Genomic DNA, 16,958 nt, shown 5'->3' with positions numbered 1-16,958 from the left:
GAGGGTTCAGCTGCTTAAAGCTTGGTGTGATTTGTATGTGTTTCAGAGGAGCACGAGGAGCGCCTACTGGTGGACTGGTTCACTCTGATACATGAGAAGCACCTACTGGTGCGCAGAGAAGCAGAGCTGGTCTACACGTAAGCCTTTTTTATACATACGCACACACATTCCTGGTTAGACATGTCATGATAACTGTTTGATATTGTCGATAAACGATATTATTGTCCTTTTAAGATTATTTTATGCCACTGATATGATCATTTATAGAGCTTAGGTCAAGCCCAAAAAAATCCAGCCTGAGCCCAATCAGCCCTGCCCCATAAACTGAAATCATGAGCCAGAGTCTGATTTAAACACAACATTGTTTTAGTAAGTAGAGAGTTAAAACTGAGCTGTTTAAAAACAGGCTGTTTAAATGATGTAATTAACACTGCAACACTGAAGAGGCATATCATTAAACCGAAATAGGCCAACACCAATAACATAATTTACTATGACTTTCCTCTATTCCAATATAATTAACAAGGCTTAAGAATATAAAACACTTTCTAAACAAACAAACAGTTTAATATTTAGCATATAATAACAGCAATAATGCAGATTTTTTTTTTTTTAAACAGTTTGATTTGTTACTTAGCTCTTTTTTTATGCTTTATTTTATCACGGCATATCTTTGTATAAAATAAAAATAGCATTAAAAAACAGACTTTTTTTTGAGCCTGACCTGACCCGGCCTGAGGAAAGTGATGGGAAATCGAGAACTCTTATCATTTAATAGCATAATAATACAGTTACATAGTTTTAATAAGCTTTTAGTTCTTACAACTTTTAGTTTTTACAAAGACATTTAAATTGCATAAAAATATTTTCAAATAACTTAGAAAAAAAAAGATAAAATGGCTTAGGGCATTCATGTTAAAGTGCTTTTTTGCTAAGAAAAAAATAATGGGACTTAATTACTGTGCATTTTGTATTTTGCACATAAATCAATAATGTAATTACAGTTACAGGCCTATACCTTATATAAATAAAATTAAGTAAAAAAAAAACCAAACAAACAAAAAAGTTATTTATTTAAATTTATGGTCCTTCCTTGATAAGTAAAATGATTGTGTTGTGCAAATATATTGTAGGAAAAGTTGATAATGTATGTATTGTGACAGGCCTACAACTGATGATGTAATGAGACAAATGTATTCTTAAAAAATCTGCATTTTAGGTTGATTAATATGTTTATTAGCTGTGCTGTTTATGTTGTAATCCAGTGATCTGAAAACCATCCTGTTGTACAGGGTCAGAACCCACATACACATTATAGACAAAAGTATTTTTTTGTTTATTCTGAAATCATTAAAACAAACAGCTGCAGTAACTTTCTCTACTGTTCTAGGATGCTTTTTTTAACTAGATTTTTAAAGTATTTTTATGAGGATTTGATTGCATTTAGAGACAAGGCTGTTGGGTGATTACCTACCGCATCTCAAAAGTATTGTATAAAGCAAAATAATGAAAATACTAACACTGCAGTATATTTTCCTTTTGCAATATATCTTGTGATTTGTAAAAACCTGATCTTTTAATGTTTTACCACAACTAATGATCAGACATATCATGATATTATAATGCACACTGTGCAAACAGCATTGGAGTATAATTATATTAAATCAAATTTGTGATTGGTCATTCAAAATCTATTGCTTTGTATTTGTATGATTTTTTTTTTATTGTTCACCAGCAAAAAAAATGCAGCATAATGTGTTTGCTATAATTTGATTATGCATGTGACATTGAATGCACTGTGATATGACTATTGTGCAAGCTCACGTTGCCATGTCAGCACTGAAACAAGTGATAATTCAGCTCTATCTCTATCCCATGCCTGATATTAGGTATGGTGCCAGTATGTTCATGTTTGTGTGCTCCATTGAGTCCCTATTTTATTGGCTGTACTTCTCTACAGGGGCTGGACAAGTAGTTCCTTTGTCAAGTAGTGAGTCAGCACTGAGTGCAACTTGCGTAAATAGTTGAATGGCTTTATTAGAAGTGATGTCCACAAACATATAATGTATATCTTCGCTTTCCAGTGAAAAGCAAGTATCTCTAGAACATCACATTTACGGGAGAGAGATAAAGACTTTTTAACTTTCAAAAAAGTTTATTTCAGGTAATTTTGGAGAATTTCTATTGGTCCATTCATCAAGACATTTGACGCAGTTTAAGGGACATGTGTTTGCATATAGTAAACTAAAATTTCACAAAAATGGAGATGCTTGCTTTTCATTGGACAGCGACAGAGTTTTTTGAGAAAAAGTGTGTGATCATTAGATTTATGAACCGCTATTTAGTGTTCAGTATTTGTTCATTGACTGTTGCAGGACATTCAGAAACATACAAAAATTTGGGGAAGACTGTTTAAAACATGCTCACTGCTTTAGTTTAAATTAATAGTTAGAGTTAATATCATTGGGTTATGTGGGTGAAATATTTTATAAGTGGGTAAAATATCAATGCTGTAATTATTTATATATATATATTTTGCCTTCAGGGCAAAGCAGCAAAATCTGGAGGAGAGGCAAGCAGATGTGGAATATGAGCTTAGATGTCTCCTCAACAAGCCAGGTATGTGAGGAAAACATCATTCAAACACCACATACACATACACACACACACACACACACACACACACACACACACAGACTGAGACAGTAGGGCTGCGTATTGGCAAGAACCTGGTGGTGAAATAATGCGCATCACAATATTGGCCTTATGATTCAAAATATTGTGATATATTGCGATGCTCTAAAGAAGGTGATTTTTTTTTACATTACAATTTTTAAATACATTTTTTAGACAGTTTTTTTTTGTCATTACAGTGTAATAAAAATATATATATTTTTTATTCTGTTTTCACAGATTTATAAAGTACTAGAGACCCAAACTTTAAAGTAAAGAGTAAAGCGCTCTATAAAAAAGTGGCTTGAGTAAAGTTGAAGTGTTCTTTATGCTCCACAGTGCGCATACTAAAATATTCAACATGATTTGTAGTTGTTATTGCAAGTGCAAGTATAGCTTGTAAAATGAGCTACTCAAGTACTGAAAGTAAAAGTACAGTACAGTGTTAGGCAGGTATTACAGAAAGCAGTGGAAAGTTAGCAGAGCAAAAAGGCAGAACGGGAGCAGCATGATCTTATAAGATCAGCTTGATTCACACAATGATCAGAAGCTTCATCAAACCCGGTGACAGTGCAGAGCCGCTCTGGCTTTATTAATAATGTGGGTTTGGATTATTTGGATGATTCCTAACATTTTTATAACTGTAATGAGTACTGATGCAGCACATACAAAAATGTCTCGGGGTAAAAGTATTAAAGTCAGCTAAAATCTGTAGTGAAGTTAAAGTGGAAGTAGGACAAAAGAATAATACTCCAGTAGATTATGGCTGTAAATCTTTGGGAATCCCACAATTCGATTCAGAATCGATTCTTGGGGTCACGATTAAATTTTTTTCAGATTCTTTCAAATCGGTTGGATTTCTTTTTCTTCATCCTCCATACTTTAGCGGCACAACAACAAACACCGTAACAGGACACTACACGCACCTCTGTAGCCTAATAAAGAGAGGCAGTAAGAGCAAAAACTTTCCCTGTTCTGTTGCTGCTGTCTCGCGACACTCACCTACTGTCCCGCAGAGCTCAGCTACTGTCTCACGGAGCTTTTTAACTGTCTCACGGAGCTTTTTAACTGTCTTCGAAGCTCAGCTACTGTCACACAGAACTTTTTAACTGTCTCAGAGAGTTCATCTACTGTCCTGCGGAGTCTCTTTAACAGTTAAAGAGCTCCGCAGGACAGTAGGTGAGCTCTGTGCGACAGTAGCTGAGCTCAGCAGTACAGTTAAAAAGCTCTGTGCTACAGTAGCTGCACCCGCAAAAAAAAAAAAAACTTTTTTTTGAAAATGAGAATCGATTCTGAATCGTTCAATGTTAGAAACGCGATTCGAGCTTGAATTAATTTTTTTTCCTGCACCCCTACAATAGATACAGATACTTAGAAAATATTCTTAAAACTTAAAAGTTAAAATAATGTCTTAAAGTTTATAACTAAGCATGGTGTACTTCTATACCCTGTATTTATGTATTTTCTGGATGTTTTTATACTGAAGTTACTGAGTTGCTCTCAGATTACATCATGCAAGGGCAGCCACTGTTCGAAAGTGGTGTGATGCAATTGGTTTTGTTAAAGACTTCTCCAATCAAACATGAAGCTGTGTGTAGTGCAAATTGGTATTTCATCTCTTTTTTTTTAACTATACAGTATATAAAAAGAACCTGGCCGATGGACTGTTGATTATATGTTCCTTAGGAAATATACATAACTATGGTGACATGTCAATACTTAATATTGTTTCCACCTCCCAAACATTGTTTTGGAGAAATTGTTCTCTTCTCTTTTTCCTTTATAACTTTGTTTTGTGGTCAGTAAAATCTATAATCTCTCCTCTTTCTCTCTCTCTTTACGTGGCAGAGAAAGAGTGGAGCGATGATGATCGAGATCGGGAGAAGCAGTTGATGGCTGAGCTGGTCACCATCATCGAGCAGAGGAACCAGATCATCAACAGCATGGATCAGGACAGACAGAGGTAAGTGATCAACAACAACCGCAGCTTATATTTATATTCACTTTTCACAAACCCAAATCAGATCTTAAAACTCCTGAAGACAGAGCTTTTCAAAAAGCACTTACTCTCTTAACACCTCTAACACACTAACTACTTCTAACCTCATTTCCTTCTTCCCCTCCTTCACTCCTCTATCCCTTTAGTTCCCTTTGCCCTCCTTTAGGCCCTATCTAAATATGTTTTTACCTTTAACTTCTATTATTTTTGTACTTCACTATTGTAAGTCGCTTTGTACAAAAGCGTCTGCCAAATGTAATGTAATGGAATGTAATGTAATGTTAATGGGAGGGAGAAAAAACTAAATAAATAACAAAATAAGAAAAGAAAAGAAGAGACCTATAAAGAACCTTCTGTAGAAAACAAAAAGAGACTTATGTAGCCCTTGTAAAAGAAAAGTGCATTAAGTATATGAAAAGTACATACTTTTTAAAAGTTAAAATATGTTCTTAAATACATACTAAATGTACTATTTTGGTACAACGTTTTCATTTGTAATCAAGCTATATATATTAAAGCTATATATTTAAGATATATTAAGCTATATTTTAACACAACATAAAAGCATTAAATTGAACTTTTAAGTGCATTTTATTCGTACAGCTTCTGCAAACTTAAGAAGATTTAGGTTTATGTTTTTAAACACCTTTTTAATACAATTGAAGTATATTGTAAATGTTCTGCTTTGTGAATTGACGCACATTGTTGTGTACACCTAAATGCTACTGAGAAAAATACACTAACGTGCGGTTTGAGCATTATTTAATGCCACTATATATATTTTCTGTCAACATAAGTATAATTTAAAGCACTGCTTAAACATGCATTTTATGGAAATACAGAGAAAGTATATTTAATGTGTATTTTCATAAAATGTATTAAATTGAAAATGCACTTTTGGTATTCTTTACCTTTTATTCTTTTAATTAGTTCTTTATTCTTTTAATTTGAGCATACTTTTAATGCTCTTAAGTATACTTCCTTTTAACAAAGGAGAAAACAGAACAGTTTTAAATTGTGTTTTGATTTTTTTTTTCTTTAGGGAAGAGGAGGAGGACAAGCTAGTGGCTGCGATGTTGAAGAAGAAAGGTATGGACTACTCATTTTCTTCTTATTGTGGTTTCACTTCTTTTTTTTATCTTCCTTATTCTTTTCTATATGCCTGCCTTTTCACTGTCTTACATTTTCAAAATCTGTTCGTTGTCTCTTCTTCAAGAATTCCATGGTGAGAGTGAGCAGAAAAAGAAGCCACAAAAATTTAAACCCATGAAAGTGTTGAGGAGGTTGAGCACAAAAAGTGATGTGGCGAAGAGCGTGAGCCCACGGAAGGAGAGCACACGCAAGGAGAAAAGCTGATGAGGTGGGAGAGAGGTGCACAAACTGATAAAACTGAAGACAGATAGTTGATAAATCTTTAGCCCTATTTATACTGGTCTCAGCCAATTACTGTATGAAGAAATACCTGGAGGAAAACTGACAAACGAACCTGAACTTCTTCCCTTCTTTCCTGTTCTCCTCAGAATTGATCCAAAAACACGCTGTTTCAGCATAATGTATGTAATGTGTTTTAACTTTAACGTTTGTGAATAGATGTAGTATCATCTGAATTCATAAAAAAATGTATAAGACTGGAATTGTCTATACCCCACAGGGTCTGACTAATTAAAGGAGAAATCTGGGGTGAATTGGTTTTGGGTTGTAGTGAAACATGATGAGTACAAATTTTTTTTACAAATGGCCGATCTCCATTTGTCCCAGCTTTCACAAAATACAGCACTTTTAGCCAATGCTCAAAACAGGCTCAGAATGTTAGTGATTGGGGCTATATTTACACCATTAACAAGCTCAAAATAGCTTCACACTTCACTGGTAGAATTCTAAGGGCCATGAAATTTAAAACGAGGCAACTTTGAAAATGCACCAAATATTACACCACTAAATCTTGAGGATTTCCATTCAAGCATTACATTAAAAGCTTTTATGTTTGATAAGGAACATAAGGAACAATATTTAAATAAATCTGCTAATGTCAAAATATAATGAATAAAATCATAAAATTGGATCTTTCCTGAATTTTCTATTTTAAAAATCAATATATTCCTGAAAACAAATCAAACAGTTCATGTCTTCTCCAAACCTTTAGTTTTGTAATGTTTGTCTAGTTTTTTATGTCTAATTTCAAACCTGCAGAATTTGGGTTAATTCCTGTTACTGATCTGGAATTAATAAGTGGAGTAGAGAAAAAAACAGGCAGCTCCAAGTGTCCTGTAGGAGATTTCAAAGCCCTCAAATTTTCTAACTAATTTTAACTCAGAGAAAAAGAGCCTGTAGCCTGCATATGGAACAAGGCATTTAAAACGGTTAAAAAAGACATTAAGTCAGCTGATGAGCACGAACAAATTAGTAGAATAGGGGAACAGATTGCAAAATTAATTCTGTGGAAATGCATGAATATTATATAGAGATACTTTCAGCAACAGCTGAAATGAATGCATTTCCACATAGTTAATTTTGCAATCTGTTCCCCTTTCCTACTATTTGTTTGTGCCCCTCAGTCGACTTATCATGACTTAATTTCAAGATGATGGCGTTATAAACTACCTGTGCACTTTCATAGTTCTCAGTTCCTCATTTTAAATGTCGGGACCTTGGAATTCTACAAATGTGTGGAGCTACTTTGAGTCTTGTTAATGGTGTAATAATATCGGACACCGCTATGCCCCTATCACTTGCATTGTAAGTCTGTTGGGAGCATCAGCTAAAATAGAAGTATTACAGAATGCTGGAGGTGAACAGAGGTGGGCTATTTGACAAACATTTGTACTCTTTATCATGTTTCACTACAACACTACAAGTCCATTTTACACCGGATTTCTCCTTTAAGACAGATTGTAACTTTATGTACTTTATTTTCTTTAAAGATGCAAGAATGCAAGGACCGTTAAACTGTTGCATTTTTGTTCAGTCTAGATACAACTAATAGTTAAAAATAGCTCTGAAAACTAAAATAACTGTTGGTAAAAGTTATTTACCACATCTACCATGACAAATGACGGTTCCAGCTTCCAAAGACAATTCATTTTGGTTTGCCTCTTAGATGTTTAGATTCTCTGAAGTTTAACTGTGTTATTGTGCTTATGAATTCTGGAGAAGTAATTAAGTAATGATACAGAATTCATATGCTTGTTTTGTGCTCTGCTTTTGCTTTTTGTACATTCTGGTGCTTTTTGGGAGATGAGGTTGTTAACCTTTACTGATGCAAAAGCTGCAAACCATTATGCAAAGCTTTTATGCAAGACTTTTTTTATGTGCTGTAGTTCCTGTCTGTAGTTTCACAGTGACGCAGTGCATTCACAGAAGCTGTATATAAATAGATCTAGATAATGGGATGGCACTAAAATTGTACATTTACGATAAGCTCTAGGTGGCACAGTTCTATCATGCCTACTGAAAATGAACATGTTTTTGAATTGGATTGTCCCCTTTGTAATGGGTCTCGCAAAGAGTAAAGCAATATGACAGTATTTTTAATTGCATCATGATACATAAGATGCTTTTTTTAGAGCATATTGTGGAAATATTGTGCACTGACGGCCTGCACAGTTATACATTATACATGAATAATATACACATTATAAAAAATTGTATGGAATTCAAAATCACAATAAATAACAATGAAAATGTCTTACAATATTGTGACAGTATCACATTTATGTAATTAACTTCATATAATTAGTGGGGCCTATTAGCAATACAAACGAGCAGCTAATTTTAGCAGTTAATGAAGTAAATTGCTAAGTTATGGATTCTTTTTGGCAGCTAAAACAAGTGATTATTAAATGATTTCTAATACACCTATTTAAAAACAGTTTGTGTGTTGATTTGTTGATTACAGTAGACAAAAATTGTATACACTTAAAACAGTAAAGCCAGTGATTTAAAACACATCTGTGCTGGAAGTTATTGGGTAGTTGCTGAATTATTTCTAATAGTTTATTAGTTTGTGTAAAACAGCCATTTTTATCAACTCTATTAATTAATATATAACATATAATATAATACAGTGCTGCGATCATTGCTACCCCTTGCTTAGCAAAACAGAAACTGTAGTAAGTAATTCTGATGAACACACTGTGTTAAAACACTGTGTAACATGTTTGTCTAAAATCAAGTAACATTACTCTACCTCTGTAGCACACATGCTTCTTTCACTTCTTACAGAAGCTGCATTCTGTGTCTCTCAGCTTGCCCAGAAATGCATGTATTCAGGGTGTTCTTTAGGGGTGGCTCAAAGTATAAATGCAGTGGTGTTACCCACTACGCTACACCCACTACATGTGTGCTGATGCACTCCATTTTTTATTTTTTTTTTGCAGAGAATTTAAATAGAATTCAATCAAAGTACATCCATTTATATATATATAGAATATATAATATATTTGTTTGCAGAATTGCATCTCCTCAATGGCTTCTGGTAAATGTTCTGATCTTAATGTATTTTATTAGTAAAGGCAAAAATGCACAAAATATCATGTGTGGCCATATGCTGCCTTCAAGTCCTCCTTGGAAATTCCTATTTAAGAGGTTGGATTACTTACTTAATTACTTGACTTGACCTGCGTTCAAGTATTTTTTGGTCAGGTGGAAATGGACGCCATTAGGAAAATCTTTTTGATTATACTTTTGGCCTATTATCATAAAAAACAGGAGTTTATTTTTGCCCTACTCCAAAAGAATAAAGTGAATAAGACACGCATTAGTTAAATTATATTTTTATTCCTTTAGAACCGTAAATTATACTAGACTTTTACGTTTTTCACGTGCTTCTAGTGATTTTATTAGTTAGCTAATAACAACCTGCAAGTGTTTAAATATTTAGAAGTTTAGAATACGAACTGTTTGCATCATTTTTTTATTATTATTTATTTATCAATATAAACAAATTTAATTCATTCATTGACCTTGTTCCTGACACTCGCCCAACTGGGAAACTAGGGCTTATTTAAAAATCCAAGTTTCTAATTGGTAAATACAAGTTTGTTTGTGGTGGAGTTCATGTGCTCTCATATTGTAAATATGATATTTCTGACACGACTTGAAGGCAGCAATATTACAGTTTAGAGGCAATAAATAGAGACCATGTTAAAAAAAACACCTGCTTAAGGATTCATTAAATATAATATCATATTACATAGTTTGTAGTTGAGTTTGAGAAGGAATATGCCTGATTCTGAAAGTCAGGCCATGGAACCCACGTGCTGTGAGGCCTATAACTAGTCTAATTCATCTCAGATGCTTTGGGTTAAGCTCTTAAGTGTTCTCTTTTTTTAAAATAGGCCACAGTTTCATGTCATATGGTGGCTGAATCTAGCAGTTGCTAAAAACAACATGAAAGAACCTTTTTTTTTCTTTTTTCTTTTTAAATGTAGGAATATTTTTAACGTGAGGTATTAACAGAAGAAGTTGCTTACCAGGTTTGCAAAGCCCTGTACACAAATTTGCAATATAATATTTAATTGATGTTCTCGAAATGCCTTTCCTTGTTTTTTGTGGAGTTTGCGCGTCTGGTATTATGTAATGGGCCTTAATTTTAAGCAAGACATGAGAAATGAAAGGGTGTTTAAAAGAGTGCCATTATTTTATTGTATTTATGAATTAAATGTATGTTGTAGAGAGTGTACATCTGGGTCTTGATAACTGTTTACCTTTTCTTTTGTATTTTTGTCTCGTTACCAACCAAGCTCTTGTGTCTTTGTGTTAATGTTGTAGAGTTCATGCTGTCATTGTTTTTTGTGTATTTGTGCCTCTGATATCTCAAACCAAGGGCTTTTGTTGCTTAAAAACACAATATTGTGTTAAAGCAATGCACATTGGTTTGGATGATAAAATTAATAAAACAAATTAATGTAACTAAATCACAGTGAGATGTCTTGTTTTTGTCTTGTTATTCAGAACCTTCCAGATTTTGGTGCTCTGTACGTATTGCTGAGGGTGAATTAAAGTGCATGTTAGCTGGTTAAGGACCGTATAAAGTCTAAAACCCTAGAAAAGCTAACAATATATAGGCAGTCTGTTTGCATTTATGCTGTGTGCATTTATATACACACATACAGTACCAGTCAAAAGTCTGTCTTCTCATTCAATGTTTTATTTTTTTTTTTTTTTACATTGTAAATTAATATTAAAGTCATCCAGGCTATGAAGGAACACATAAAGAATTATATAGTAAACTAAGATTGACTGAGCTTCTTTTATTAAAGTATTTCTTTCTTTACTTAGTTGAGTAATTCTTGCCATAATATGGATTAGAACATTACTCAAATAGAGCTATTCACTGTATACCAACTCTACCTCTTCACAACTTTACAACTGATGCTCTCAAACACATTAAGAGGACAAGAAATTCTACCTCATAAAGCTGTCTGAGAAAATCCAGCCAAGTTGTGCAAAGCTGTCATCTAAACAAGAGGTGCTACTTTGAAGAATGTAAAATATAAAATATATTCTGGTTTGTTTAACACTTTTTTTGTTTGGTAAATCATTTTGGGTGACTTCATTATTAATTTACAATGCAGAAAAACATAATGAAAAAACACTTAATTTAAGGTATATCCATACTTTTGACTGGTACTGTACATTTATAAGTTGCAGCCAAATTTACAGCCGGTTAGTCACTCCTGCTCTTTACTTCATGAGGGTCTTCAGCTCCTCGCTGCGCTTCATGTCAATCAGCTCCAGTTCTTTGATTTTCTGTGGGAGGGAAGCAGAGCATATCTTATGTTGCATTCATGGACACTGTTGCCTTACAATCAAACTAGAGGGTTTTAATTCTCATGTTAGCCTCACCCAGTAGCAACCCACTCTACTTCCTACCAGTTTCCTGGTAACAAACCCCCACCCAATTCCTAATATTCCTAATTCCAATAATCTAGAAATATAAAATCCCTTCTACTAGGACTAGCACCCCTATGGCTGTGCTGTGACATTAGTTAAGTGTGCTGTAGCATTAGCTTAAAGCTAGCATTATTCACATTACAATCTCGTAATTCAGAGAATCCAGGGATGTTTAGGAGAAAAATGTACACAGAATAAAAACATATAGGATTCTGAATATATTTATTTACCAAAGAATGTGACAAAGGCAAGTTTTTGAAAAGCCCATTTATTCAGGCCATATAGAAATTCAGCTTAGACACTGAAACCCGAACATGGCGCCCACTACAAAATACTGACACGACTGCAGTGGTCTATGCCCACCTAGGCCCTCCTCCCTATTCGCACCAAATACCTAGGAATTTATCCACCCTCTCAATTCCCACCCACTACAGAGAGACCCCCAGTTTCTACATTCTACCTCTGCCCTCCCAAAATCCCTGCTACTGCCTTGGAGATTTCCTCCTCCTCTCCCTTTCTCTAATTCTCACCTACTACCTAAAACCCCCCTCCTGTTCCTCTATGTCCCATCCACAACCTAGGACCCCCTTCTATTCCCTGTCCACAATCTAAAATCCACCTCCTTATTCCCCTCCGTTTCCTGCATTTTGTCCCTCCTGCATCTTTTCAAATGGCTCAGTATGCTTGGAGGAGAACAATACATAAGCATTGTGCTGAGTGATGGGACGGGGAGAAAGTGTAAGAACTTAGTTATGCAATCAGGGATTCCTATGGGATAAACATATGGCTGTGGCATGTTTAGGAATCAAATGTATTAACATACACAAAAAGTGGATGGACCTGGTGCAACTTAACTGGACAACATTACATTACATTACATTACATTTGGCAGACGCTTTTGTCCAAAGCTTACAATAGTCCAAAGTCCAAAGACTTACAATAATGAAGTACAAAAGTAATAGGAATTAAGATAACCCATTTTTAGATAGGGCTTAAAGGAGGTCGAAGGGAAATAAAAGGATAGAGGAGTGAAGGAGGGGAAGAAGGAAATGAGGTTAGAAGTAGTTAGTGTGTTAGAGGTGTTAGGAGAGTAAGTGCTCTTTGAAGAGCTCTGTCTTCAGGAGTTTCTTAAAGATAGTGAGAGATTCTCCTGATCTGGTAGTGGAAGGTAGTTAGTTAGAGGTGTTAGGAGAGTAGGTGCTCTTTGAAGAGCTCTGTCTTCAGGAGTTTATTAAAGATAGTGAGAGATTCTCCTGATCTGGTAGTGGCAGGTAGTTTGTTCCACCATTGGGGAACTCTGTATGAGAACAGTCTGGATTGCTTTGTGTGAGTGTTTGGCAAAGCGAGGCGACGTTCATTGGAGGAGCGCAGCGGCCGGGAGGTAGCGTAAGCCTTCAGGAGCGAGTGCAGGTAGGAAGGAGCCTGTTCTGTCATCACCTTGTAGGCGATTGTAAGAGTTTTGAATTTGATGCGAGCATCAACTGGTAGCCAGTGGAGCTCAATGAGCAGCGGGGTGACGTGCCCGTTTTGGTTGGTTGAAGACCAGACGTGCTGCTGCGTTCTGGATCATCTGGAGTGGTTTTACTACACAGGCCGGGAGGACAGTTAGCAGGGCATTGCAGTAGTCGAGGCGTGAGATGATGACTGCTTGTACCAGTAGTTGGGTGGCCTGTTGCGTCAGAAACGGTCTAATTTTCCTGATGTTATAAAGCGCGAAGCGGCAGGACCGAGCAACTGAGGCCACATGGTGCGTGAAGGAGAGCTGGTCATCAACCATAACACCCAGGTTCCTAGCAACCTTTGTCGGTGAGAGAGATAGATTCGATGCTTATAGAGAGGTTGTGTTGAAAAGATGGTTTTGCTGGTATGACCACAACAAATTCTCCAGTCAACAAGTGCTGCTGTTTTTTTACTATTTTTAACATACGCACAGGTCAGGAAGAACGTTCACCCCCAATATCCTGTCTAAAAGACCTTCTCTTATACAGAGTGTTTCCATATTTTATGTGGAAATATAGATCACAGTACTGAACGATGTACGTTTTGCATTTAGCAAGTTTGTATGTAATGTTTCAATTTAAACTTTTTACTAAAATAAGCACTGATGTATGGTGTCTCTGCTGTGTTTTTACCTGAGAAATCTCAAAGTTAATGATGTGATTGTAGTCGCGCCCCCTTCCAAGAGCAGTCATTTCCTCCAGGAACTGCCTCCTCTCTTCAATCTCATCCAGAACTGAGAGAAAATGGATAGAATGTTTTGTCTGCATAAAGTGTAAGCTAATAAATTGCAAACTGCAGGTTGAACGTACTATATAGCAACATATCAGCGGGCTTTGCCGTCAGCAATAATTTTGGTTACTCTCATGAATTATTGACTGAATTATTGTAATTGATTACAATAATATTCAACAACAATAATTCTCGAAAAAAAAAATCTATTATAATTAAATGGTACGTTTAAGGATTTTAGAATTCATCTCACCCTCCTGGAACCTGTCTGTGTGAGTCTCCTCTGCTCTCTTGGGAGGCTGTGTTTGTGGGACAGAGAGCTGTGGCTCCTCCTGACCTGTTGCGAAGATATTCTGCAGTCTGCGCTTCTCCTTCTCAAGATCTCCTATTAGCCAGAAGATTGGGAGTAGTGTTATATCACTGCTTATCAGGTGTTATCGTTAACAAATGTACTGTTAAAGTTTAAAGGTCTTTGAGCAGAAACCTGGTACAGGGACTAAATTTAGCAAGTAAACTGATGTGGTACAAATCACCACAGATTGGCAGATGCAGAAAATAACACACCAAGAATAAATCTTTAATGTGTAAATGTAACAATGTATATATGAAAGAGATTTAAAATGCATTTAAATGTCTAGATGTTGTTAAAATATGGAAATGATTAAATAGGTAATCTGTTGAGTTTGGGCACATTTGGAGACACAGACTAAGTTGAGTGTAAACTGTGCGAGCAAGCTATTTATCAATCTCCCATTGCGCTTCTGTCCCCAGCACTTTGTGTAATGTGGTACTGTTACTAATTATCGATTACTCGATACTCGATTCTGTGTAAAGAGAGTCTAGTTATGAAAGCTGTAACAGTCAGGAATGTGGGATACAGACGTGCTGCACTGGGTTGGAATCTCTCTCGGGTGTAGTTGTCTCCAGCACTGCACTGCTCAGCACTGCGTCTCTGCGGCCTGACTGACAGAGCGCGACCCTTACTGAGACTGGGCTGAGGCTGAGCCTGCAGTGGTGGGGCAGAGGAGGTGGGGTTACAGCGCAGCGGTAAGGCTCCCCCTTCTGGTACACACACACACACACACACACACAACAAACAAAATTCAGCATTACAGACAGTGTTCTCAAGTCTCACGCTTTGAGCGTGTGTCACACGCACCTCAGCGAGTTCACACGCTCACACGCCACACATGGTACTTCTTACGCTTGCCAATCCATCGGCTGTATATTATGATGTACTCTCGTTGAGCCAATCAGAATATAGAATGCGTATTTTACTGCCAAAATACGGGACGATTCCGTATTTCACGGGACGGTTGGCAACCCTACTGACAACTTTTATCAAGATGCGAATATCCATTTGCAGCAGGACTTGGCACACTGTCAACACTGCCAAAAGTACCAATTGTTCATATATTCTAGTTTTCTGAGATTGGCTGTAAGGCAAGAGTGTAGTAGCATTAGTTTAGCTGAAAGAAACGTTATCAAGAAGGGAGGTATCCATGCGGCCGTGGAAGAAGAGTCGCAGGGGCGGGCTCGGCTCAGGGAGTTGATAACTTTTCTCGGTTGTGTAGCCACTCGAGTCTGACGTTAAGTGAAACTTAAGGGTTAACTTTACCTAGCACTAAGTGCAATACCTTTATAACTAAAGCTGTATCTCTGAAACATTTTGTTGTTTGAGTTTTAGAGCTGTAAAATTGACTGTGGGGGGAAGGCAGGTAGGCAGCTGCAGCGCTGTTAGCCAATCAGAGTTGATATATTTGCATGAATGAATATTCTTGTGCAAGAGCCAAAACCTGTCTTTCTTCAGAGACCACTAATTCAGTTAAATAAAACAGGGCTAAATAGAAACACCTGAGCACTTTTTTTTTTCACAAAAAACGGCACACATGGAATATTGCACATATCAGTCAAAATATTTTAGCATTCATTGTTCCTTGTAACCTATATCCTTCTTCCGAATAGCACTCATATTTTTTTAAATATGAGTGAAATTTCCGAACATTATTCACTTGAATAATCTTACTCTTGAGCTGGTTGTTGAGCTGACGCTGCTGGAAACTGGTGAGTCTTGATTCTCGCATCATTACTGTGGATCAGAAAACAAAAATTATAAGTAATAAATGCATTCATTCACACTGGAGACCACAACTAGACATTTTATAATGAATGAAAAAACAATGGAATGAGACCGCTTAAATATTGTTTCTTTAATTTTACCAAATTGAAATATAATCAAAGCCATCAATCCAAGCTGAACTGCTTAATTTTTTCCACCAGGAGTGGCATAAAGTTATCCAAAACCAGTGTGTAAGACTGGTGGAGGAGAACATGCCAAGATGCAGGAAACCTGTAATTAAAAACCAGGGTTATTCTACCCTGTTGAATAATATTAATATTGATTTCGGAACTCATAAAACTTTAGGAATGTAAACTTGTTTTCTTTGCTTTATTTAAAAACTGAAAGTTCTGCATTTTTTTTTTTTTGTTATTTTAGCCATTTCTCATTTTTTGTTGCAAATGAATGCTCTAAATGACAAAACTATTATTATAATTATTATTATCATTTGGAATTTGGGAGAAATGTTGTCCGTAGTTTATAGAATAAAACAACAATGTTCATGTGTCTTAATTTTTTCCAGCGCTGTATCTGGCTGTATTTACTCACACTGTAGGAGTTCTCTGGTGTCGTTGCTGTATTTCACTCTGGGACAGTTCCACAGACCCCCGCTGCTGCTGGACTCCGCCGCAGACCCTCCGTCCATCCTCAGAGTGAGTGAGGCCCGCAGCTCAAAACCTCAAACCTTTAAAAACTGATTCAATTAAACCCCGGACTCTCTCTGTCTATATATAATCTAATTACAGTATTTAAATGTTATAAAAAAATGTTAGCTGGTTGTTTAGGTAGCTGGTAGTTTACAGCTGCTGATTCACGCGCTGTTTTAGCACAACATCCAGTTCGGCTCAGTCTGCGAAGGGTCGATGTTGCCATGGGTTACCAGAAAACAGCGCGCTGTAATCTCACTCCTCACCAGCAGAGTGCGCTACTTTTTTCTCCCCAGTAATATATATATATATTTTAACTTTAATATATATATATATTTCTTCAGGGAAAAAATAAGAATTTAACAATGTTCTTCATGATTGTTACTTTGTGAACATA

The 16,958-nt window shown here is 36.0% G+C and overlaps 2 protein-coding genes across 4 annotated transcripts in view; one reads left to right on the top strand and one right to left on the bottom strand.

The window, feature by feature from the left end:
• micall1a (MICAL-like 1a) overlaps positions 1-10,587 on the top strand; it is a 40,305-nt gene extending 29,718 nt beyond the window's left edge. For both annotated transcript variants that reach the window (XM_007231351.4, XM_007231350.4), the window contains exons 12-16: positions 47-137; positions 2,546-2,619; positions 4,522-4,636; positions 5,715-5,761; positions 5,889-10,587. In XM_007231351.4, coding sequence (XP_007231413.3) covers positions 47-137; positions 2,546-2,619; positions 4,522-4,636; positions 5,715-5,761; positions 5,889-6,028 — 467 coding nt within the window. In that variant the 3' untranslated portion in view covers positions 6,029-10,587. The remainder of the gene's footprint in view (positions 1-46; positions 138-2,545; positions 2,620-4,521; positions 4,637-5,714; positions 5,762-5,888) is intronic.
• A 318-nt stretch (positions 10,588-10,905) lies between these two features.
• Positions 10,906-16,797, bottom strand: c5h22orf23 (chromosome 5 C22orf23 homolog). 2 transcript variants are annotated; one of them, XM_007231353.4, is made up of 7 exons: positions 16,716-16,797; positions 16,464-16,599; positions 15,822-15,884; positions 14,678-14,857; positions 14,049-14,180; positions 13,699-13,799; positions 10,906-11,422 (listed from the first exon to the last, which is right to left on the bottom strand). In XM_007231353.4, the coding sequence occupies exons 2-7, from the start codon at positions 16,558-16,560 to the stop codon at positions 11,357-11,359; spliced, it is 639 nt and encodes a 212-aa protein (XP_007231415.1). In that variant the 5' UTR covers positions 16,561-16,599; positions 16,716-16,797; the 3' UTR covers positions 10,906-11,356. The 2 variants fall into 2 exon arrangements, with proteins under 2 accessions (XP_007231415.1, XP_007231414.1); XM_007231352.4 differs by having other exon boundaries at positions 16,464-16,787.
• Positions 16,798-16,958: the final 161 nt, after the last annotated feature.

The sequence above is a fragment of the Astyanax mexicanus genome, chromosome 5, assembly GCF_023375975.1.
Source record: "Astyanax mexicanus isolate ESR-SI-001 chromosome 5, AstMex3_surface, whole genome shotgun sequence".
Lineage (NCBI taxonomy): Eukaryota > Metazoa > Chordata > Actinopteri > Characiformes > Acestrorhamphidae > Astyanax > Astyanax mexicanus.
Note: the sequence above shows the minus strand (reverse complement) of the source record. Positions and strands in the feature narration are given on the sequence as shown.